Source organism: Daucus carota, chromosome 6 (assembly GCF_001625215.2).
Source record: "Daucus carota subsp. sativus chromosome 6, DH1 v3.0, whole genome shotgun sequence".
In the NCBI taxonomy this organism is placed as follows: Eukaryota; Viridiplantae; Streptophyta; class Magnoliopsida; order Apiales; family Apiaceae; genus Daucus; species Daucus carota.
The window spans coordinates 28,018,033-28,043,562 of NC_030386.2; the positions used below are offsets into that span (position 1 = coordinate 28,018,033).

At 33.4% G+C, this 25,530-nt stretch overlaps 3 protein-coding genes across 6 annotated transcripts; 2 read left to right on the forward strand and 1 right to left on the reverse strand.

Annotated features, from left to right (window-relative positions):
* Positions 1–2,058: 2,058 nt before the first annotated feature.
* On the reverse strand, positions 2,059–8,045 carry LOC108225059 (cytochrome c oxidase subunit 5b-2, mitochondrial). 4 transcript variants are annotated; one of them, XM_064080409.1, is made up of 7 exons: positions 7,674–8,045; positions 5,078–5,172; positions 4,857–4,907; positions 4,208–4,274; positions 4,032–4,090; positions 3,404–3,503; positions 2,059–2,509 (listed from the first exon to the last, which is right to left on the reverse strand). In XM_064080409.1, exons 1-6 carry the CDS (start codon positions 7,948–7,950, stop codon positions 3,441–3,443), a joined length of 612 nt encoding a protein of 203 aa, XP_063936479.1. In that variant the 5' UTR covers positions 7,951–8,045; the 3' UTR covers positions 2,059–2,509; positions 3,404–3,440. The 4 variants fall into 4 exon arrangements, with proteins under 4 accessions (XP_063936479.1, XP_017255355.1, XP_017255357.1 ...); XM_017399866.2 differs by having other exon boundaries at positions 4,011–4,090; positions 7,674–8,028; XM_017399868.2 differs by lacking the exon at positions 2,059–2,509 and having other exon boundaries at positions 3,000–3,503; positions 4,011–4,090; positions 5,078–5,163; positions 7,674–8,024.
* Positions 8,046–11,727: 3,682 nt separating this feature from the next.
* Positions 11,728–23,158, forward strand: LOC108227432 (uncharacterized). Its single transcript, XM_017402565.2, has 7 exons — positions 11,728–12,110; positions 19,116–19,251; positions 19,472–19,553; positions 21,037–21,212; positions 21,608–21,745; positions 21,877–22,016; positions 22,628–23,158. Exons 1-7 carry the CDS (start codon positions 11,990–11,992, stop codon positions 22,843–22,845), a joined length of 1,011 nt encoding a protein of 336 aa, XP_017258054.1. The 5' UTR covers positions 11,728–11,989; the 3' UTR covers positions 22,846–23,158.
* A 332-nt stretch (positions 23,159–23,490) lies between these two features.
* LOC108227433 (caffeoylshikimate esterase) lies at positions 23,491–25,256 on the forward strand. Its single transcript, XM_017402568.2, has 2 exons — positions 23,491–24,144; positions 24,695–25,256. Exons 1-2 carry the CDS (start codon positions 23,614–23,616, stop codon positions 25,139–25,141), a joined length of 978 nt encoding a protein of 325 aa, XP_017258057.1. The 5' UTR covers positions 23,491–23,613; the 3' UTR covers positions 25,142–25,256.
* The last annotated feature ends 274 nt before the right edge of the window (positions 25,257–25,530 follow it).

Below are 25,530 nucleotides of genomic sequence, written 5' to 3' on the forward strand. Positions count from 1 at the left end.
GAGGCAAAGCATCTAGAAAAAGGAAAGACAAGGACAAAAGCAAGGAAATATATTTCAAGAGCAGAAGGAACCAATGTAGAATAAAACTAAGAGCCCTTCATTCCCCTATTTCCAGAGCTATAATTTTACAAGATATAGAAAGCATTTATGCTTGTTAGAAGTGGCTAAAATAAATTAAACCCACATCTGGAAATTAAGAACATTACTGGAAATGATAAAGAACAATCCAATGTAGTAAACAGGAAAAACCTTTCTTTCCATCATTTGTTTATGTGGTTCTGTGTTGATTGATGGATGCCCATTAATTCGAAAGAGTTGCTAGTGCCCAATCTGTCAAACGGGAATAACAATTGGGAACTTGACAAGACTAGGATAAACTGGAATTCCGCTCTTCCTCTGAAATCTTTTATAATTTATTTGCACTTACATTTTTATGCACACATGCATATGATAGGCGGGTGCATGTTTAGGCAACCTGTGATCCTTATTTTTTTCCTGACAACATGTATATCTTGATCATATATTTAAGATTTCGGTTTTCAATACACAAACTCAACAAAATCAATATGGACCCTGATCTTAAAGCGCCATCACTAGCATTCTAGTAATTCATTTCAACGACAATACCTGCAGATACAACGGTTCAAGACATTATATCTGCAATTCTCTAAATTGGCACCTTTGGTTTTCCTGGCAGATTTTTTTCCGAGTACCCTCAATAATATTCATGCCTCTGCTATATTATTCGCATGTAAGCAAGAATCAATTTACAAACCTGATTAGAAAACATGAACTGGATAGCAGTTCCTAATCTAATATATAATTACGTTGACTTAAAGACTAAAGCATCTGAATTTGTTAAGAGTATGGATCATACTTTAGCATTGTTCCTTATTCCACTCAGACTTTGTTCATTGTCAACCCCTGCCTGTTGGACGCCCAGTGTCCACCGAGGAAAAACCCAACTTCATCGTTTTTTTAAATGGTTCACCGATACTACCTTATAGACAAAATTTATGCTTCCGACACTATCATGCTCTCGGTGGTAAAACTATTCATGTGAAGTGCAGGGCAGACCAATGACAGTTATAGATAAATTTATTACAATATTACTAGATTTTAAAATTCGGAAAATGACATATATCCAAAAAAAATTCCAATTTTTTTTTCCTCGAATTCTAGTTGAGAATGTCTAGTTCCACTCACATTAACAATAATGGACTTCGTGTAGTCCTGTATGCACATAAACCATCCTATTAAAATCATTCATGAGTTCGTCAATGTTATTTGAGAAAAAAATTGAGACAAAATTCGGAATACTTTAACTTAAATTTTAGGTATATTTTGGATAAGTAGTTCTGCATGCTAGTAGTATTTGTATTGAAGTGATAAGAAATTACATACATGACTATGCTCAAATACCACCAGGCTGAGTTATAAACATTATTGTGTGTGAACTGTGAATAGACTAATATAATAGCCACCGTTAATCAAGAATAAGAATTTTATAACAACGGTGGTTTCTATAACCAGATGTTCCTCTCTCCTTTCTCTGACATTTATATTCCAAAATCTTTTTGTTTTATATATGTTGTTATTATATAAGTGTAACATCGATTTCTCTCCTTTTTGTTCTCTACGTTCTTTTGAAAAGTATACATCAATTTCATGTACCTAATCAGTTCTATTCTGATTCTCTTTGTGTAATACACACATTACATCGCGTCTTCCCCAGCTTTTTTTACATCCACAATGTCATGCGAATAAAAAACTATTGCATGTGTAAACAAAAAAGGCATTTCAATTCTTTTATTTATCTTATCATGGTATTCACTCGTTTTCCCAAAAGCTGTATTATGTCTCCTTATCTTGATTTTGTATTCATATTTGCTGGGTCTTTTCTTTGTTTTTGTGACCAGATACATTGCTATAGAAGTCGCATGCTGATACTGGGATCACATGGAACTTGAAAGCAGTGCTAATTAAATACTGATATTTGAGTAATGTCATTCATATGCCGGGTAGGTATAAGAAACCTTATGAATAATACTCTATCTATTTTGGGAAGACCTTAAATCTCAAATATATTTTGCACAGAGACTAATGGGAAAAAGTATATAGTATATTATTTTACAAAACATGTTCATGACTGTCATAACACCCATGAATAGGAAAGAAAAAAAATATACAATCTATTATCTTACAAAACATGTCCATGGCCGTCATAACACCCATAAATGGGAAAGAGTGTCTTCTTGGACATTATAGTCTACCTATTCTTATGCTCTCACTTTCTCCTTGTCATAAACATCTTTGACTAAGAAGGAGCCTTTGAAAGGTGATTAAAACGCCCAACTACCCAAGCAGTCCTTGACTCCTTGTCATAACATCTTTGGCTAAGAGGGAGTCATTGAAAGGTGATTAAAACACCTTAAGCGGAAATTACCCGAGCAGTCGAGCAAATGATAGAGGCTTCCGCGGAGTCCATGGAAGGGGTTGATTCAATTACCTAAACATATGAAATTTTCAAGAAATCCAATGATTTCCAAGATCTTCATTTTAATAGTGTGACCTTACAGAGCTTTTTCTATATTTATTTATTTTTCATATATACTGTGCATTCTATTTGTTGGTCTAAAAGATTTACTATATACTTCATATCAACCAAACTATCAATATATTATATCAAAATGCAGGTGGTTGCAGATCTTGCCAGTAGTGGATGCTTTGATGAAGCATTAAAACATTCCACATGGTTTATAAATTACATGCACATGTATTTGTATTTGTTTCCAGAAAATGCAGATAGATCTTCAGCTGATAGTTACAATACATCTAGCTTCCTACATAAAGAACCCTTATAATCTTAGAATCAGGAGATGGTGAATCATTACAGAATTGTTAAAAGTATAATCTTCAATCAATATCATCTCCGGCAATAACACTAAACAGTTTCATGACACAAATTTAGTGAATATATCAGCATTCAGTTTAGAAAATATATCAGCATTCAGTTTAGAATATATATCAGCTGATCAGCATTCATGTGATCTGGACAAATTACAAAGAAATGGCAAGGGATTTGATATTTAACAAAACAGTTTACTTCTTATATCAATTCGCGGAAATAATAGAAAGTATCAAACAATGAATCAACAGACTAGTAAAGCAGCCATCACTTACTAATGATGCACAATGAAACAAAACTTCCTTTTCATACTTCTCGCAGATAAATTACTAACTCATGCTTAAAATACATATAAAAAATCTTTGTATCATAATTTCCAGAAAATCTGCCAATATAAAAATTATGAGATCTAAGAGGCCATTGTCATAAAACAAAATTTTTACCAAGTAATTAAATCATGAAGCTCCATAATGTACTACACTTTCATCATCGTACCAGATTTTCCAGCAAGAAAAGACTTATTAAATTATGATTAGTGTTGATTCTCATCATCATGCCCATCCGGAGATCCTCCCGGGCCAGCGACAACTTCCAACTGTGAAAACGTAAAGGTAAAATTGCTGGCAAACAGTATATACCATGGTCTAAACACACACTGGCGAATTTAACCAAAGGGCCTATGTGACATTTAGGGATGTTGTTTGAAGAGTGCAAAAATTTACTAGAAACTCTATCACACATTTCTTTATATTTTGTAAAGCTATCTGCGAATGAGGATGCTACTCATTTTTACCTCTGACCGTGTGTCTAGAGATTAACCTTCCTTATAAAGTTGAAGGCTTGAAGCTATCTTGTTAGTTGATTTAATTTAATGAAGTTTTGTTTTGTTAAAATAAAAAAACTAATCCCTGTGTGCTCCCTGCTGCATAGAGCTATGATAAGTACATAACCACTCAGTATGTACTAGTTGCTACTCCTTTCTCAATACATATAATTAACATAATCTCGAAATAAAGAACCCTTTCTAAAGTTCTGATACTATGATTGACCACATTTGATCTAAAAACTGCACCACTTGACTCGCAGAGTGAAAAACACTTACCTCAAAATACTGTGAACATACCGGGCACTCGCGGGGCTTTCCCTTTTCTAACCAGAGCCAAACGATATCATGCTCGTCCTCTAATTGGAACATAAAGGAGCAAAAATACTAATCAAAATCACAATAGTAGGTAAACCAAAGGCAACAGTGAAAACATTTCATTCTTATGCCATGAACCGGAACAATATAAGATTCACCTCCATCAGGTCCAGGGCATCCGATAATTCTTTTATCATAGTATGATTTAATTAAAGCGGGTGACTTCTGCAGTCAAAATACATGTGAAAAAACACTTTATTCTTCTGACCAAAAACTTGACACTCGAGCAATAAAAGCATGTGATAATTATAGGAATACATTACAAGGACAGCAGCAAAAGAACTGCTGATCACATATTCTCCTTTCTAGAGCAAGGGTGTTTGTATACGGCCAGAGTGACCTTAGACAGTCTGGTAGACAGGACATGCTGACACAGAGCACACACTTGATATGTCGACATAGTTGTAAAATGTGCTTCTGAGTTTTGACATTAAAATCCTTCTCAAATCAAGTAAAATAACTAAATTTGACAATAATGACAATAACAAACCGTAAATGATATGCCTGAATGGGCAACGGACAAACCAAACTGGGAGTGCATTCCCGAATAGACTTCACTACAAAGTCCGTACAATGTGGACAAACAAATTTGATATTTTGAACTGAAATGCAGCTAAACATTCGATTATTATATGATCACAGGACTTGCAAAGAGTGATGATAACAAACTATAAAAAATCCATCATCCACTGAAACTGGGACACAATTATAAGAAATACTTGTAGTGATTGAGAAAGCAACAATGACCTTTGTGCCGAAATGACCTTCAGGATAGTCTACATCCCGAATTTGATGTCCCTAAAAAAACCAGAAAAAAAAAAACGAATAAATGTGGGAATATAATAATATAAAAGACCCCGGTAAGTCCTTTCCTGACATAAACTCGCAACTTATCATGGTATCGAACTGATGAGCTTGAAATATTAATAGAGATAAAATATGATCATATAAGGCTGTGATAAACTAACATCAAGCAAGGCTTCGAGCTCCTCGCGCTTCACATCACCGACTGTTTTTTTACTAATACCTACATTCTCAGATTCAGTTGCTCCTGCTGCATAATCTTCAACATATCAATACCCTTTATTAATAAGCGAAACCACGTTTCGGTGGAACATCGGTACTAAAGTACCAAAATTCGGTCACTTTCATATTGATTAGAATTTTATAGTCATTATTATATTATTATCAAAAGACTTCAATATTGAATAAAATTTTATTATTAAAGACCTCAATATTCATTAGGAAAGTGAAAAATTTCTGTATTGATTAGAATTTTATTATTAAGAACTTCAATATTGATTAGGAGAATGTTATATAAATTTTTTATTTAATAACAATAACCATTATAGAATTATGAAAAGATTTTCATATTGTTAATATTTTATACTTATTATTATACATTTTTAGATTTTTATAATTATTATTATACAATTATGAAAAGAATTCTAATTAATAAGCGAAACCACGTTTCGGTGGAACATCGGTACTAAAGTACCAAAATTCGGTCACTTTCATATTGATTAGAATTTTATAGTCATTATTATATTATTATCAAAAGACTTCAATATTGAATAAAATTTTATTATTAAAGACCTCAATATTCATTAGGATAGTGAAAGATTTCTGTATTGATTAGAATTTTATTATTAAGAACTTCAATATTGATTAGGAGAATGTTATATAAATTTTTTATTTAATAACAATAACCATTATAGAATTATGAAAAGATTTTCATATTGTTAGGATTTTATACTTATTATTATACATTTTTAGGTTTTTATAATTATTATTATACAATTATGAAAAGAATTCTATATTTATTCAGATTTTATTATTAATAATTTCAAAATTGGTTAAGATTATTATCATACTATAAAAAGACTTCCATGGTGTTTAGGATTTTGTAATATAACATTTATCCTATCCGCACAGTTAAATCGCAAACAATTTAACTTATGAAACAGTTCTATAAAATTCATATCAAAATTTGGCTATCATCATTTTATTTTTTATTTAACAATTATTACTATTATCAAAGAACTTCTATATTTGACAGGATTTTGTATTATAACAATTATCTCACTAATAAATATATATTACCAACAAAATTATTTGCTTTAGTTTTTTAAAACTCAAATAATTTAATATATGGAACAACTCTATAAATCTTTTATCATGCTTCAGAGTTCAAATAAATAACGAGTTCATATTGATATTAATATAATATTCTATCAATAGAATAATAATGTCAACGAAATTATTCGTTTTAATTTTTAAAACTCATACAATTTAATTTACGAAATAAATTTATAAAACTTCTATCATATTCCAGAATTAAAATAAACAAGATTCAATATTGATACCAAAGTATCAAAAAACTTGATCATATATTTTTTAATAATTATCATTATTATCATTTAGTGTTTTTCAGAAAAGTACGATAAAGACGAATAATGGAATAAGGCGGTGGCAACATTGACTTGACAAATGGAAACTAAAAAAAAATGAAGTCATTGTCCATATTTCAACATATAATAAAAGAACCGAAACTCTAGACATACGTCAAATATTCGTTTTAATTTTTAAAACTCATACAATTTAATTTACGAAACAAATTTATAAAATTTCTATCATATTTCAGAATTAAAATAAACAAGATTCAATATTGATACCAAAGTACCAATAAACCTGGTCATATTTTTTTTAATAATAATAATTATTATCATTCAGTGTTTTCCAGAAGATTGCGATAAAGACGAATAAGGCGATGGTAACACTGACTTGACAAATAAAAACTCAAAAAAAAATGAAGTCATTATCCATATTGCAACATATAATAAAAGAACCAAAACTCTAGACATACGTCAAATTATTTGATATCAAATTACTTTTGGAAAGTTAATTAATTTTGTCAAACTATAATATCAGTTTATCAAACAACTACTACAGCTGTTAAATCTACAAAAACTCCAAATATAATTATATATAACGTTTGCCTAATAATTGAATATAACAATTACGACTTAAAAATTTGAATTTTATTCGAGATTAAAGACGCTGTAAACGAACTTATATGTGTTGATCTTGAATATTATTTTCACAATTTAAAAATCATCAAACAACATAGTGATTTTACTAAAATAAATATATTTGTAAACATAGTGATGTTTACAAATATATTGTAGACTAAAAAAAAATTAAAATTGAAACGAGTAGATTATTTTTAAATAATTTTGGACGCCAATACTCTTATTTTGTGAATTCCATAGAACAGAGACTCATATTGTTATGAAATAAATTTAAAGTAGGATCAAATTTTAATATATTGAAAGTCTTATATTAAATAACAATAATTTAAATATCATTTAAAAACAATAATTTAAATAAGTATAATAAAAATATGATAATCTAACTAAAAAAGACATTATTCTTCCAATAAATAACAAATTTTAAAATTTTATTTAAACCCGTGCTTGGCACGGGCTATCAACTAGTTTATAGATAAAAGATATATTGTAATAATAATAAAAAAAAATGGTTAGAGGAGACAGAAGAGAGTACCAGAAGGCGCGGTGAAATGACGAGATAGGAGAGAGAAGATGGGGCGAAACGACGTCGTAGAAGAAGAGGCGGCGGTGAGTGGCGAACTGAAGGAAGCGGGGAGAGAGAGAGCAGTGAGGTGCGTGGAGAGCCTTCTTCTCCACATAGTTGTGGAAGTTTCAAGTAGCTTCAAGGGTTTTAACAACTTTTCTTCGAGCACGATGGCACTCCCGAACGATGTTTGCTTAACAAACAAATCGGGACCGTTGCTGTGGGAGGGTGGGACTTGTGACAACATTATACACGACTTGAACCCGCCTCGAATTTATAACCTGATTTACTCTGATAAAATTCAAAAGTGACACGAAAATCACCACACGAAATAGACCCAAAATTATACGAAATTAAAATTTCGTTTCTAATAATTTCAATTTTCAGTTTTATTTAATTTTTTTAATTTGACTCGAAATCGACTCGATTACTGATATGAATACGACCCGTTATCCGAAATTACTATTCATCCCATGTGGGAGCGTGGGACTTGGGAGGATGGTTTGTTTAACAAACAAAATGAAATGGACTCGAGGCTACAATTATTTTTGTGTTAGAATATCTACTTATATATATAATAGCAGAACAGGTTCGTGTTAAGCCTCCCTCCTGAGCAAATAAATTACCTAACTCCGAACCCGAGCCTAACTCCGAACCTACTTCCTTCTCATTTATATAAAAAAAATTGTTTTTAACAAGAATTGAACCCGTGACCTCTCTAATCCATGTGCACGGCTTATACCACTTGAGTCTTGAGCTACACAAGCGATTGACATGTTATTCAAAACATTAACTACATACATTAAAACTGTTGTATTTATATTCTTTTCAATATCTTATTTGTTTAAGATAAGTTATTATTTCAGTTAAGTCTCATATATTGAAAGAGAATCTGAATAATAGGGCTCGAATCATGATTCCACTTTCTAAAAATATATATAATTCATATCCGAATAAAAATGAACAAATTCAAATCTAATTTAATAGTTTAAACGAGTACCAATACGATATTATGGAATTTTAAGAAATGAATGTGAGAAATAAGCTCAAAAACTAAGATTTCAGTGCGCATATCTGAAACAAAAATTTGATGGGCTTTCAACATGGACTATGTCATATTAAAATTTTTTATATTCTAATCTAACTTAATAGTTTAAGTGAGTACAATACAATATAATAGAAATTCTAAGTCATAGATGTGATAAGTAACAAAAACTGAGGTTTCAGTGAGCATCTTTGAAAGGAAAATTTGATAGACTTTCAACATGGACTATGTCGTATTGATTTATTTTAATTATAAAAGGTGATTTATAAAGAGATTACAATGTTTTGGAGAACATGAAATAAGATAACTGAAAAATATTCTTATTTAGATTACTTTTAATATTAAACTTGAGAATTCAGAATTCAACGTGCAACTAAATTTTTTTAAAAGAAAATTATAGATATAAGAATAGTGAGAAAGACATCAAATTTGATGTTAGAAAATATATCTAAATGATGTAATTTTGATGATACATTAATTTGAAATATTATAACTTGTGATATGAACGTGAACTTAGGGAAATTCTATAATGTCAATCAAAAGTCAACCATATAATAATACAACGTGTTTACGATACCTACTAAAAAGAATTGAGTGATAATTATTACTTGGTTAAAATAAAATAGCACAGAGAAGTAAGTTATATATATTAAAGTCTTAAAACTATAATTTTAATATGTCATCCAACAATATATAGCATACCAGTTAAATAAAATGATTCAAATCACAATTAAGTTAATTAATTAATTACATATTAAACTAATAAAGTATAATTAATTCTGAACCGGATAATCCGACGCGATACGGTGAAAACTTATATCTGATTAAACGGGACTAGAACAAGAATGTTTTTCCATAATACAGAATATCGAAAACATGATTTTATTTTTAACAATTGAACATGATATGCTACATTGCTCACCCCTAAGAAATACGAGTATCAAGATATTTAAAAATGTGAGTTTGCACATGTGTCAGAATTTTTTGGGTACAATTATAAGGTTGGTAGTTCAATTGATGCTTTTTTTAATAAAATAAGGTATGAGTCTTTTTATATACAACAAATGTTTCAATTTCTATTTTATACAAAGTGTGTGCAACATATGCTAAAAAAGAATGTGTTCATGATCTGCCCATCATGTATCACTTAAATATAACAAAATGTACGTTCAAAAAAGAAGAAATACATATAAAACAACGCGGACCACATATGACATCTTCATCTAATCATGATTTAGGATATCCATTCACATATTAAGAACAAGTTCTCATCAAAATTATAGTTATATTAGATGAAATAATTTAATAATTTTCAACAATAAATTACGCATACTTTTCAACGAGGCATATTATATTTAAAATCTAAAAGTTTCTGTATTAATTTTGAATATAATTTTTAACATGTAGATAATATGGTATTGGCCTGTATATCCTACGAATTTGAATATAGAAAAATCAGGCCAAATGTAGTTTTCATCCATAAAATTTTAAAAATATAGTACTTTTATTACTATTAACGCTATTAGGTTGCAAATATTACATTTCATATTTATATATTTTGTGAAAAAAAAACATAACAATTAAGCTCGAAATAATATGATGACACATGAATATTATTTTAAAAAAAGGGCATAAACTAGAGGCCCGTGCCTCGCACGGGCTTTTATGCTAGTTTAAATATTGTATCAGAATATGTGTATTTGTAGAAATATGGAGGGAGTTTAGATTTTATTTAAATAAATTGTGAGTTCAATTTCATTGTATTAATATTAGATCATATTTACTTGAAACAAAATAATTTAAGTGTGCTCAAATAAGCATTTAATATTATAGTCGAGGCGACTCGTATTTATTGCAAGTTAGATCGGACCCTTTACTCGCTTTGTTTTCAAAAATAAAATGGTGTGTTCAACTGAGATTTTAATATATTGTTTTTAGTCTATAAATTTTAATGAATTGTATGTTATTTTGATTTCTATGCGAATTTTAGATAAAATGTCACATAGTTTATAGAGTTCATTTAGGATTTAAATGCAATACTTCAAAATCTCATAGATTTTGATTTAATTTCAAAAAACTTAAAATACATTCAACAATCTCTTAAAATTTATCATTTTATGAAATAAAAAAGAATCAAAATGTCATGTAGTTTAAAGTAACGTCCGGAAATATCTTTGCGTATCTTTCGGTTGGATAATAAACTTTGTTGGATGAAAGATAATCCTAATGCAGCTATAATAATATGATACAACTCATCTACGAGCACGTAGACCCTGACAAAAAAAAAAATCCATCATTTGAATATCATTAGATTTTAATGAATTTCAAACTATCTCAATTAAATATCACTAGATTTTATAATATAATTTAAAATCTCAATTGAATATTTTAAGATTTTAATGAATTTTCTATCTCAATTATATATCATCAAATTCCATAAATAATATTTGTTAAAATCCCAATGAAACATACTGGGGATCCTATTAAGAGCCCGTTTGGCTGAACTTATAGTTTATGACCTAATGTGACTTATGACTTAACGTGACTTATTTGATAAGCTGAGAGCTTAAATGTCTCTATGGGTAATTTTGACTTATTAATGACTTATGAGTTATTAAAACTATAAGAATAGAAATAAAAATGATTTATGAGCAATTTATGACTTAGGAGTAATTTTTATAAAAAAGGCTAAAAAAAATTAGTCACCGAAAAAAATACCTCAAACTAACTTCTGATTTTAAGTCAGCTTCCGATTTATTTCTGATTTTAAGCTGACTTCTTGCTTATTAGATAAATATACATTTTTGCGTTTAAAACCAAAGCCTAGGCGCAGGCAAACAGGCTCTGAATCTTATCGAACGGACCTTTGAACTCTTTATTTTTTTTTGCCATTTCTGGACTAAAAGTTGTTTTGCACTTATTTTTCTCTTTTTCTCCTCTTGTCCATTCTAAACCGTAACAACATATATCCACTTGACTATAAATAATAAAGAAAGTCCCGATCTGCCCCTTTCGTGTTCTCGTATTTGATCTGTAATAAAAGAGAGCTCCAAACTGCAGATTCATGAAACGACCGAACTAGGGTTCCAGTTCCTTGTCCCCATATCTCCCTCCTCTCCATCATAACGATACAATACATACAAACACACAATTAAACATAAAAATTTATCATTATCTCAGGAATTACATAGAAACCCAGCTTAGATTGTATAAACTTGATTTAAATATACAAATAAATTATATGATGGAGAAGAAGAAAGCTGCGGTGCCGCTTGTATGCCATGGCCACTCTCGACCCGTGGTTGATTTGTTTTATAGTCCTGTTACGCCTGATGGGTACTTTCTCATTAGTGCTAGCAAAGGTATATCTATAATCTAGTTTTTTTTTATATTTAAATAATTGTGTTTGTTATTGCCTGTTGGATGATTAGCTTTAGCTGTTTAGTGCTGTGATGTGCATAATATCGATGTATTGGATTGTTGTGATAGCTAGTGATATAGGTGCGGACAGACTTGGTGATGTTCTCAATGCAGAATATGAAACTTCTAGGGCTGTCTTAGTCACTTGCATTGTGATATGTCACGGTTTAAGATAAACTAGAGATGTTGAAGGAATTAATCTTGTGTATACCTGTGGATTTGTTATGCAAAGTAACCTTTCAGGACCTTGCGTTTATGTGATGGGCTGTAACCACTGTTTTGGATAATATAATGATTTGGGCATTATAAAATATCAGATATCTAGCTTTATGTGTACTAGTTCGAGATTTATGAGATAGAATTTCTTCTTGCAAGTTAAATGATGTTAATTCAAGTGGTGATAATGATCATCCAATTGATGGGTGATCCTGTATACCTGAAAGGAAGCAAGGATAGTTAGGTGGAAGACACCAGTTGCAGCTTATCTTCAGCAAAAATGTTACTAGATTTTTCGATTCTTGGTTATATATCTGACATATGTGTTATGATATGATAATGGTATAAATTACAGTAGAAAAGTATCAAGTTGGAATGCTTGGATGAAGCTTTTATGTGGTTTAATCAGATAGAAATTCGCCCAACAACATGTTTCTTTAATGTTCACTTTAGCTAGTTTGTAATTATGCTATGGTTACACTCAATGTTTTTAAAAAGCGGCCTAGGCAGTTATATAGTTGGTGGCCATGTTGTAAGCTTTATGAAAATCGGACCATCAGGTTTTATAAAAAATTGGATATTCTTGAAACATAACAATATTATATAAAGCAGACCTGTGGCATTACAATAAAGGGCTTGTAAATATGCACAATACCTGATCAAAATAAAGATGATTAGATTAGCCAGATGCCGATATGGAATAAGGAACATAGTTTGAAAATTCAGTGTCATGCAATGAATGGTTTGGTAATGACTGATAATTGAAATTGGATGAAGATGATTGCATCATTGGACATGAAAGATCTGGAATACTGGAAGTAATACATACCGTAACCAATTACATGTATGTGAACACATTGTAGAATGGAATGAAGAAGTAACTACTAATTAGGTTCCGGCAAATTGCTTTGGCCATTGGAACACTTTTTTTGGTAAATAGAATATATTTACAACTACAATTACATTTAGTCATGGTTCCAGTGTTTCCACGTGGAAGTCATTTGCTGCCCGGACATGTAATTTAGCTAACTTAAGGTTTGTTTTATATCTATATGTTTATTCTATACACTTTAGCTTGTCTGTATCATTATTGTATTTCAAATTTTACTAAAAATACTATATACACAACTATAGACTCAACCAATATACCGAATTTGTTTGACTTTTATGCGAGGAACGGAAGTAATGAAAGGAATCATTACATCAGAGTATAGACAAATTCCGAGATAAAGATGATGAAATCCAATCTAGTGCTTCTTCGGTAATAATGTGATAGTAAATCCGATTTGTGTAAACCTTGATAAAAAAATTTCATACTATACTAAATTAATGTTAAGAACTTATAATTCAATGTGATTACTCTTCTTTTAATACTTCCAAATATAGCATGGGTATAATTATGGCACAAAAAATAAGTTATTAGATAATCAAGTTTCACACATTCTAATTGTTGGTGTCTGATCTTTCTGGTGTCTCGAAGAATTTGATAATGAAGCATCGGAGCCTTTAATATAATTCATAATTTTTGGGTTATGATTTTTTTCCAGATATTATATGTTCGTTTACCTATTATGAGGTTTTTAATATTTGAAAATTATACTATGTAATTATTATATTTTTTTCATAAAGGTATAAATATTAATCAATGTTATAATTTTGTGTCTATGATTTTTGTTAAATATCATATAAACTCAAAATACCGTGTGAAGATGTCAATGATACAGCCTATATGTATATGCTATAAACTTAATATATTTGACACGAGACTTGAAATGATCGAAAATATTATTTCAGATAATAAGTAGTATACATCAATTAATCTTTCAATTCATCCCCACTTATCCGTTGCAAGAAGTTAACTTAACCGCCTAGACTTACCTGGCGATTTGTTGAACCTTGTTCATATGTCATAGTTTATGTATCATTAGGCCAATAGAGTTTTTGAGAAGTGGCGATCTTTCTTCATCAAACAATATAATTTTAAATTTTGTTGGACTTCAACATTGTTGTAATATTCCAGTATTGTAGGTTACTGTTAGGACAAGACCAGTATCAGCATAATACTAGTAGTATTAGTACTATAGTAGTAGCAGTATAGTAAGGAGTAGCAAGGAGAGTATGATAGTCAGGGTACTTTGGTCATTCTATAGTATTAGTTATAAGTCTGCTATGCTGATATGTCTATAAAAACTGATGTAAAACTTTCATTCTGGGATGATATGAAAATTGGCTTTTGCCTCCAAAACTTCTCTCTCTGCTTCTCTCTCTATAACTACTTTCTCTCTCTAGGTTTTCTTGCTCTTCTCATCTAAACTCTGTTTCTCATCTCTATTTCTGTCTATTCTCATCTCAATTCTCTGTTATTACTCTATTTCTGCACTTATACAAACAGAAAACACCAAACGAAGTCCCAAACTAGGTCAGAAACATACCAGTTCCTGACAAATTGGTATCAGAGCTGTAAATTTTGATCAACTACTGCTTCCATATCACTGTGCTGTTAAAGGCGAGCTGTGCGGTTGTAGAATCACAGGAATCGCAGGTATAGTTTGGAAGTTGAGATCAGACAGGTCAGGTACTCTGTTTTCTTGACTGTTCTCATCAGATCTGTGATTGTGAGGTTGTTCCTGTGAATTTGGAGTGAAGTTCAGTTGATTGTGGATAGATTACAGTAATAGATAGTTGCTATAGCTTATTACAACAGAAAAGTACAAAAAGAATTGTTGTGAGAGGCCTGACTATTGATTCTGGTGTTGTACTGTAGTTTAGTTGCTAGTAGTCAAGTGTTTGAGTAATTGCCTGGGAAGAAATACTGTAGATCTTAGAAGAGTTGAAGTGTTGTGGTTGATACTAAGACTGTGCATAACAATGGAGGATGAGCAGATTTCTTATGAGTTGACTCCAGAATTGCAAGAGCAATTTGAACTCTATAAGGAGAAATCTAACAAAAGATTTCAGGAGTTAGAAAAGGCTATTAACTTGGCTGCACAGAAGATAGATCTTCTGGTGAAGAAGAAGGCTTCCAGGAGATCAAAGAAGATTGAAAGTCCTGCTGCCAAGGTTAAGTCAGGGGAAAATAAGACAGTGAAACTGGAGTCCTTGCAACACCTCAACCAAAATTCTCCTAGGTTTACAGAAGGCTTGGGAGTAGTGGAGTGGTTCCAGGATTGTGAGCAGTATTTTTCAGTATATGGAGTTGATGACTCCAAGAGAGTTGCAGTGGCTGGTATGCACCTGCAAGGGACAGCCAGGAAATGGTTTCAAGTATATATAGTGGGGAAGAATAGCTTGGAATGGCTGGAATTTTGCAAGCAATTCACTGCTAGGTTTGGATCATGGGAACAAGAACTCTTATATAACAAATTCAAGCAGTTACATCAAGCCACTACAGTGGATCTGTACTTTGATGAATTTGAAAAATGTAAAGAACAACTCAGAGGGAGGATGCCTGAGTTGACAGAGGAGTATTTTGTAGAAAGTTTTATTGGAGGATTGCAAGATCAAATCAGAGATACTGTGAGGATGTTAGCACCTTCAAGTATAGATCAAGCCTATAGGCAAGCAAAGCAATATGTAGCTTCTGGAAAAACTGCTAGGGATGAAACTAAGGAGACTAAGTTGACTGGTCAAGCTGGAGGCAGTGACAGATCTGCAAAGTTAGCCAACATTCAAGAGATTACATCAAGAAACTCAAGACTCTCTAATGTAATCAGATTGACTCCACAGGAAGCAGACAGAAGAATTAAAGAAGGGTTTTGTCCTTACTGTATGGACAAAGATGGAATCAATCACCATTGCACCCAACCTTGTTTGTTCATGCTGAAGAAAGAAGAAAATGAGGAAGGGCTTGAAACATTAGGCTCAGGCCAGAGATGTGTGCCAGAAAGGAGTGACATGGAAGTGGAAGACAATGAGCAGATGGAGGTATCAGTGCATGCTATTGAGGGACTCCACCACAACAAAACCATTACACTTACAGGAAGAAGGGGTAAACATCAGTTTTCAATACTAATTGATGGAGTACTCACAGTTTTCTGGATGAGCACACTGCAGGCAAATTAAAGTGTGAGCTGGTCCAGACACAGCCACTGAAAGTACAAGTTGCTAATGGAAACCAACTGGAAAGTCAATATGAGTCTGCTGGCTTTACTTGGAAGGTTGGGAAGCATGAATTCACATTCCCAGTTAGGACCTTGCCTATGGGAAGCTATGACTTAGTTTTGGGAGTGGATTGGTTGGGGTCTCTAGGATTGGTTACTTTTGACTATAAGAGGCTGATTTTACAATTCCTATACAAGGGGCAAGAGGTGGTACTCCAAGGGAATTCACAGCCCTTGAAACCAAGAATACAACAAATGACAGCTAAGGCATTTGTCAGGAGTTGTCAGAGACAAGGTCATGGATTCCTGTACATGATAAATGAAGTGTGCCAAGCACCAGGACTGCTACACTCTGCACAAGGGCTATCAGCTGATGGCAGTGCAGAAAATGAAGAGTTACCAAACTTGTTATTGGAATATGAGGATATATTCAAGGCTCCAACATGATTGCCTCCCCATAGACAGATTGAACATAACATAGAGCTAAAAGAGGGAGCTCAGCCTTTTTCTATTAGACCTTACAAAAGTTCCTATGAGCAGAAGAATGAGATTGAAAAGTTGGTGTCAGAAATGTTAGAATCTGGGATCATCAGGCCTAGTTGTTCCCCTTTTGCTTCTCCTATTCTGCTGGTAAAGAAGAAAGATGGATCATGGAGATTCTGTATTGACTACAGGAAGCTGAACTCTCTAACTATTAAGAACAAGTTTCCCATTCCACTTATTGATGATCTCCTAGATGAGTTGAATGGAGCCCAATACTTTACTAAGTTGGATTTAAGAGCTGGTTATCATCAGGTTAGAATGAAGAGCAAAGACATTGAAAAAACTGCATTTAGGACCCACTTGGGACACTATGAGTTTACAGTGATGCCCTTTGGGCTCACTAATGCTCCTGCAACCTTTCAGCATCTAATGAATCAGGTCTTTGCTCCTTTTTTGAGAAAGTTTACCTTGGTGTTTTTTGATGACATTTTGGTATATTCTAAGTCTGCATCAGATCACACACAGCACCTGAGAAAGGTATTTGAAGTTATGAGGCAACATCAGCTGTATGCTAAGCAATCTTAGTGTGACTTTATGAAGAGGCAGGTGGCTTATCTTGGTCATGTTATCACTCCTGAGGGAGTAGCAGTGGATAGAAGTAAGGTGACAGATATGCTAGGCTGGCCTATTCCTCAGAACATCAAGGCTTTAAGAGGATTTTTGGGGTTGAGTGGATATTACAGGAAATTTGTTAAAGATTATGGCATTATTGCCAAACCTTTAACTAATTTGTTGCAGAAGGACAATTTTAAGTGGACTGATGAGTCTACAGCAGCTTTTGAGGCATTAAAGGCAGCCATGGCCAATACTCCTGTCCTTAGATTGCCAGATTATACTCAGCAGTTCACAGTAGAAGCAGATGCTTCTAACTCTGGGATTGGGGCTGTTTTAACCCAAGGAGGCCATCCACTAGCCTACTTTAGTAAAGCCTTAGGGCCAAAGGGTCAGGCCATGTCAACCTATGAGAAAGAATTGATGGCAGTGGTTACAGCTGTGAAGAAGTGGGCAAATTATCTTATGGATAAGCATTTTATCATTAAAACTGATCACTGGGCTTTAAAGTACCTTACTGAGCAGAAGGTTACTAACTTGTTGCAGCAAAAGTGGATCAGCAAGCTCTTGGGATACAACTACACTATTGTATACAGGAAGGGGGCTGAAAATAATGTGGCTGATGCTTTGAGCAGAATGTATGAAGACTCAGATGCTAGAACAAGTCAAGTTCCAGGAGTTTAGTTGCACATCCATGAGGACATGGTGTAATTCAAGGGGAGGGGAATGTTAGGACAAGACCAGTATCAGCATAATACTAGTAGTATTAGTACTATAGTAGTAGCAGTATAGTAAGGAGTAGTAAGGAGAGTATGATAGTCAGGGTACTTTGGTCATTCTATAGTATTATTTATAAGTCTGCTATGCTGATATGTCTATAAAAACTGATGTAAAACTTTCATTCTGGGATGATATGAAAATTGGCTTTTGCCTCCAAAACTTCTCTCTCTGCTTCTCTCTCTATAACTACTTTCTCTCTCTAGGTTTTCTTGCTCTTCTCATCTAAACTCTGTTTCTCATCTCTATTTCTGTCTATTCTCATCTCAATTCTCTGTTATTACTCTATTTCTGCACTTATACAAACAGAAAACACCAAACGAAGTCCCAAACTAGGTCAGAAACATACCAGTTCCTGACAGTTACTTTTACCATTGCAGTGGTTGCATCCATATGATACTCAGCTTGCACCATTAAAAGTCTTTTTTTTTTTGTTTAGAATGGAAATTCTTTGAATTGAAGAACGAACAATTTTAACTGTGCTTCTTATGTTATCGAGATTATTTTTAAGTATTGATTTCTGGGTGTGCGAGTAATTGGCTCTAAATGTTCCTCTCTTTAGTTTGGGTAATAGATGTTCCCGTAGTAAGTTCTAAAGAGAGCTCAATCCTACAGCTGCCAGCTCTATTAACTGTTTGTCTCTATTTTACATGTCTAGTGCAACTAAAATCCTCAAATGTTTATATAGACATATGAATGTCACTTGTTTCCTTTACAGTTTACAGATTTAAGAATTATGGTTATACTGCTTATTTGCAGATTCTACACCGATGCTAAGAAATGGAGAGACTGGAGATTGGATTGGGACATTTGAAGGACATAAAGGTGCAGTGTGGAGCTGCTGCCTTGATAGCAATGCATTACGTGCTGCATCAGCATCAGCCGATTTTTCTGCGTACTTGATCGAGCCTTTTCTCTTTCCCATTTTAAAATATGTCAAGGATAGCGGCTTAGTTTCTAATGATATTAATAGGGTTAGATATCATGCTACTCATACATCAAGGGCGGTCATATAATAATCAGTAGTTAAATTAGTTATATTGACAATCTTAAGCCCTTGCATCTTTTTGTCTGCTGTGACCTGTTTCCCATAATACATATTTATTTTTTAACAGGAAAATATGGGATGCATTGACGGGCGATGTATTGCATTCATTTGAACACAAACACATTGTCCGTGCCTGTGCATTTTCAGAGGTATTTTCACCTATATTACATAACATTTAGGTTGTCTGTACTCTTTCAATGTTTCTTCCTTATATAGGATTAGATAATAGATAATTCATCATGAAGCTGTCATACAGACATGATTAGATCTGATTCCCTGTTGTAAAACTTGCATGCTACTATTGGAATTCTATTGTTTAGAGGCACTGCAACATTCCATGAACTGATGACCTTGTCACCAGTTTCTGTAGAAAGGGACAACATTGAAGACGGTTGCCCAAAATTTGATTTAATGAATACTAGCCTTTAACCCGTGCGAAGCACGTGCGAGTATAGAATTCGTAATTTATTAATTATAATTTAAATTTTAACATCTTATTATTAGTATTTTAGTATTGATGGATTGGATTTTAACCAGATTATATTTACCAACTGATTATATTTAAAAGAATAATGGTGGAGTTTTTATCTTGTACTACATCTCAAGTGTTTGTAATTTAAACGGTATAAAACTCTTTAATATTGTAAGAGTAAGAGAAGTCTACATGTGACAGACTTGTATTTAGAAAATATATAACCAACCAAAATTTTGTACGACTACGAATTATACCTATGTTGGCTTATTATAGTATAGTATAGATTAGACCTAAACCATGTTATTGGATAGATGTCATTATTCCTAAAATGCTAAATATGTTATATGTGGATGTTCAAGTCCAGTGGATCGGTATTTTGTACCTAGAACTATGTCTAGTTACAGGAGGAGTATAACATTTTAAGAAGTTGCTCTGTATAAAATCATAAAATCTTCAAAATGATTTTGCCCCCCCAAGATTATATGTGCCTTATATTAGCATTTATTCAATTTAAACTGTCTAGGGTTGTCAGGGGAGCTCTCTGCTCTCTTTGTATTGGATTTGAAATTGGGGGCTTCAGTTGATCAATTTCAGATCTGTTCGATGCAGAGTTCATTTTTAAGTTAACAACTCTGTATTGGGTTGTGGATTGTGCCTATAGAGAAAGAAAAATATGTTGTCTGTTGTATTATGCACACCAGTACTCTTGTTTATACTCGGGGCATCCAATCAGTGCGTTCCTTGAATGGAATGTAAGAAAGGTATAAGCTTGGTATATAAGCATATACTGTATATGTTTATTTTGGCTGTAAGATTGCACTTCACATAAGTGACCATGGTAAGTTTATGAAATCACCGCAATAAATTGATTGTACTGCAAAATATGAGTAATGTACCCTACAGAGTGTCATACACACATTCTTTTCCATCTTGCCCTTCCACAGGAGATTGTTCTAATTGGTATAATGATCTTTTAATTTCATGCAGCAGATAGTAGGTATCACTGTATGTTATCCCTCTTCTAGTAAGTACCGAGTATATAATGCTATTGAGATAATAATATGCTGTAATTACCATTGCTAGGTTCCAGTATTAAACATATGCTATCAATTTGACTTGAAGTCTGAAACTAGTATTGAGGTTGTTATGTATTGCAGGATAAGCACTTCCTACTCACCGGTGGTTTTGAAAAAATTCTTCGCATTTTTGATTTAAATAGACCAGATGCGCCGCCAAAAGAAGTCAATAGTTCACCAGGTTCAGTTAGGACAGTTGCATGGCTACACAGTGATCAAACCATATTAAGTTCCTGCAGTGATTCCGGGGGAGTAAGGTAAGCACACAATGAATTGCAGTTTAGATGTTAATCATGTTATATTGTTGGATCTTCCCTTGTTTATCTCTAAAAATCTAGTTTGGTCATATTGGAGCAATAAATTGTGTTAACTTTTCTTCCTTGGAGTCCTGAAATATAATTATGATGCAACTACTTGTATTTTTCTTAAGTTACTTTATTGGTCTTGAGATATTTGGGAGCCCATTGATATATTATACCCTGTCTTGCAATATACTAAAATATGTTCAATTATGTCTTCTGAGAGTCCAAAATTATTTTAGTGACATTTTTGGAAGAAATGCATTGCTTGTTTTATCCAAGATCATAAGGATTATTCTAGGTTTAGGTTGAAATTTCCAATGACTAATATTCTGATTATGTCGAATTACTAGGTTGTGGGATGTTAGAAGCGACAAAATTGTCCGAACACTTGAGACCAAGTCATCTGTTACCAGTACCGAAGTTAGTCAGGACGGCCGCTATATAACCACTGCAGATGGCTCCACTGTCAAATTCTGGGATGCTAATCAGTAAGTAGGTTACTTGGTTACGTAATCAATAAGTTTTCAGATGAGGAGTTACCTTTGCCTAGGTTTGATTGTGATATTTCATGGCTTCTTTGTACATTCTGATCTGATTTGTTGAAACTTTGACTTCTCAGTTTTGGATTGGTGAAGAGTTATGACATGCCCTTCAGCATGGAATCTGCATCCCTAGAACCAAAGCTTGGTAATAAGTTCATTGCTGGGGGAGAAGACATGTGGGTTCATATATATGATTTCCATACAGGAAAAGAGATTGGTAAGTATCTCTTGAACTGGAGAAGCTCTAGCAATATACTACCTTTATATCTTTTTGTATGTCCATTTGACTTTTTTTTTTTTCTGTTTGTTTGCGCAACATAAGGTTTTGTACTAGAGGTACTTGATATATTTTTGTGTATTTTATCTTGGATACTGATTCAAAAGGGTATACAACCTAAAAGGATCCTGCCGTTAACTCTCTTTGTTTCTTACAATATATTTGTCTAGCATTGTTTCATTCAATTGATGAGAGTTAAAACTTATTTTGTTTTTTAAAGGTTCCAACAGTGTTTTATTGCTAGTTTGGCAGTGTTCAGGCGTCTCTCCATATATTAAAATTCAATCTAATACACTTCTCCTAGTAAACACTTCTTTTTGTCCTGTTTTACATTGTTTCAACCCTCGATAGAACTTGTATTACTTCAACTCTCCTTAGTACTCTCCTTTCATATTCTGTGTTGACTGATGTAACTAGCACCATATATAAGGCTGGTTACCATCATTTGGTTCCATATTGAATTCTATATATCTCTAATGAAAAATTGGTTGCTTTTTTCAGTCCTTGGACTTGATGTCATTTGTAAACATTATAAATCATCTGTATTGTAGGATGCAACAAGGGTCACCATGGTCCTGTTCACTGTGTGAGGTTCGCACCTGGAGGGGAATCGTATGCTTCAGGATCAGAAGATGGTACCGTAAGAATATGGCAGATGGCTCCATCAGATATCGAGCCAAATGAGGAAGTTAAGGTTTCTGCTGATGAGGTTATTACAAAACTTGACGACACACACATCACTGAGGGAAAGACGAGGGAGAAAGCATAAGCAGCTTGGGTCCGAGTCAAAGCTCAGATATTAGCGGATATATATTGCCTAATTTGGTGGAGTTGTGAAGCCATGCTCCAGTGATTATCCTTATTCGATCATGGACTGTTGTGTTTTTTCAGTTTTTGTATCTTGCGACATCTCTTTACATCTTCCATCTTGGCATAATGATGAACAAATCACAGTATGGCTAGAAGCCTAGATAGAGAAGGTGCAACTTCCTCACAGGAGAATAGTCTCCTTTTCTATTATCTTGTAAATCATCCAACTACCTATAAATTTCAACAAGACTGATACTTAGCTCGCGGACTAATTTAAGTTTGTTAGTGCAAGTAGATTGTAGCTATAGTCTAAAATGGCTGACGGACCTTTCTCTTTTTCAAAGCATGAGACAAGCTCTTTTGCATGCCAATTAAGCAATGACCATCTCACAATCTCACCTACCCCTCTCTAGGCCTGCCTCGACAAATACTATTCAACCTGAAGGTCCAAGGTATTCGAGCCCTGGACTTTTAAATCACAAATAATATTAGTACAAATTAGTTTATTTAAACGCGGAAGATAATGTTATAATACTAGTTTAATATTATTATAGAAACAATGTAGTAATTTATAAAGAATCAAGTGGAATCCTACCACTATACACAACCAAGACATCTCACCAACCCCCACCATATATGTAGAGCTGATACAAAGTTGGTAAACCTCCCCATTCCATTTCTACATCAGCAAACACCTTCCCTGGTTCAACACATTGCTCTGAAAACAATGGCTGCTACCCTCCCCACAACGGCCAACTTCTGGGGCGACTTACCGGAAGACGAGTACTACGCGTCCCAAGGCGTGAAGAACTCGAAATCCTACTTTGAAACTCCCAACGGCAAGATCTTCACACAGTCCTTCTTGCCGATCAAAAACAGTGACACTGGGATTAAAGGAAGTGTTTTCATGACACACGGGTACGCGTCTGATTCAGGCTGGATGTTTCAGAAGATCTGCATTAATTACGCTACATGGGGTTATGCTGTCTTCGCAGCTGATTTATTAGGCCATGGACGCTCAGAAGGGCTGCATGGCTATCTAGGTGATGTTGACAAGGTTGCTGCATCGTCACTTTCATTTTTTGTTAGTGTTCGAAAGAGTGAAGAGTACAAGGACTTGCCGGCTTTTCTGTTTGGCGAGTCGATGGGAGGTATGATCAGTATGGTGATGTATTTCCAGTCGGAGGCTGAGATGTGGACGGGGTTCATTCTTTCTGCACCGTTGATTGTTATTCCTCAGCCGATGATACCGTCCAAGGTATTTTCTAATACTTTCTTAGTTGTTTATTATCTACACTTTTGTCTTTTCTTTTACTTAACAAAGTTAAGGTAGGGCCGAAAACGAATTTGAGTAATAAGTATGCGTGCAAATAGGATCGAAATAATTGAAAAACAAACAGAGCTCTTGTATGAATTTGAACTCTGTTTTAAAATTAAAATCAAGATCTGAGTTGAATGCTTGAATCTCAGCAACCTGATACTTGTTCTTTTACCTGTGAGTATTCTGTTTAGAGTAAATTATTTCTGTCTGAATACTCGAATGTATAATTGCTTAAAATATTTGACTCGTTACTTATCTTAATCTACCACACATATATAAAGATGAAATTAAATCAAATGAGTAGCTCGTGGCTTACTCAAATCGAGCCAAATTGAATTAGAATATCGATGCATAAACCTGAGTAGAAAAATAATTTGAATTTGAACCTGTTAGAAACAGACAGTGTTATAAATTGGGCTACAATATTAAGAAAGTAATTTATGCAAATTTGAGAGGTATCATTTCACCAATGTTTGTGTTGTTAAAGGTGCATCTGTTTGCATACGGACTGCTATTTGGTCTGGCGGACACTTGGGCAGCAATGCCGGACAATAAGATGGTGGGCAAGGCCGTTAGAGACCTGGACAAGTTAAAGATCATAGCTGGGAATCCGAGACGGTACTCTGGTCGGCCAAGGATAGGAACAATGAGGGAAGTTGTAAGAGTTACCAACTACATTCAGAACAACTTTGATAAGGTGACAGTGCCGTTCTTGACATGCCACGGGACCTCAGACGGGGTTACTTGTCCGACAGGGTCGGAGATGTTATACGAGAAAGCATCAAGCGCTGATAAAACACTCAAATTGTACGAAGGAATGTACCACTCGTTGATACAGGGGGAGCCTGATGAGAGTGCGAATCTGGTGTTGGCTGATATGAGGGCCTGGATTGATGAAAGAGTCCAGAGGTATGGTCCCAAGTGTGACACTTGAGTTCAGTTGCATTATGTATTTCAAATCCCCCAAGAATTTATTCTTGCGGGTGATGTATTGCTTAAATCTCTTCTTTTATTTATGGAGATGTCGAAAACTGATTATCAGACTCTCATTATATTCGACAAGCTAAAATCATAATCATACTTGAATCACATTTCATATTCATTAATGTCTGTAAACAGAGTTTCAAAATATAAGGGTAAATCAAATAATACATCTATGAATTATTAGTGTTTTATTGGCTTAAATTTCTAAACTAAAGATTTCATATTATATGTAATTAAAATTTTGAAAAGATAATTTGAGTTCTCTTAGTTAGATTCTGACGACGTTAAAATTTATCTTACAGCTTTTTATCATGTGTTACTTGGATGAATTAAAAAAAA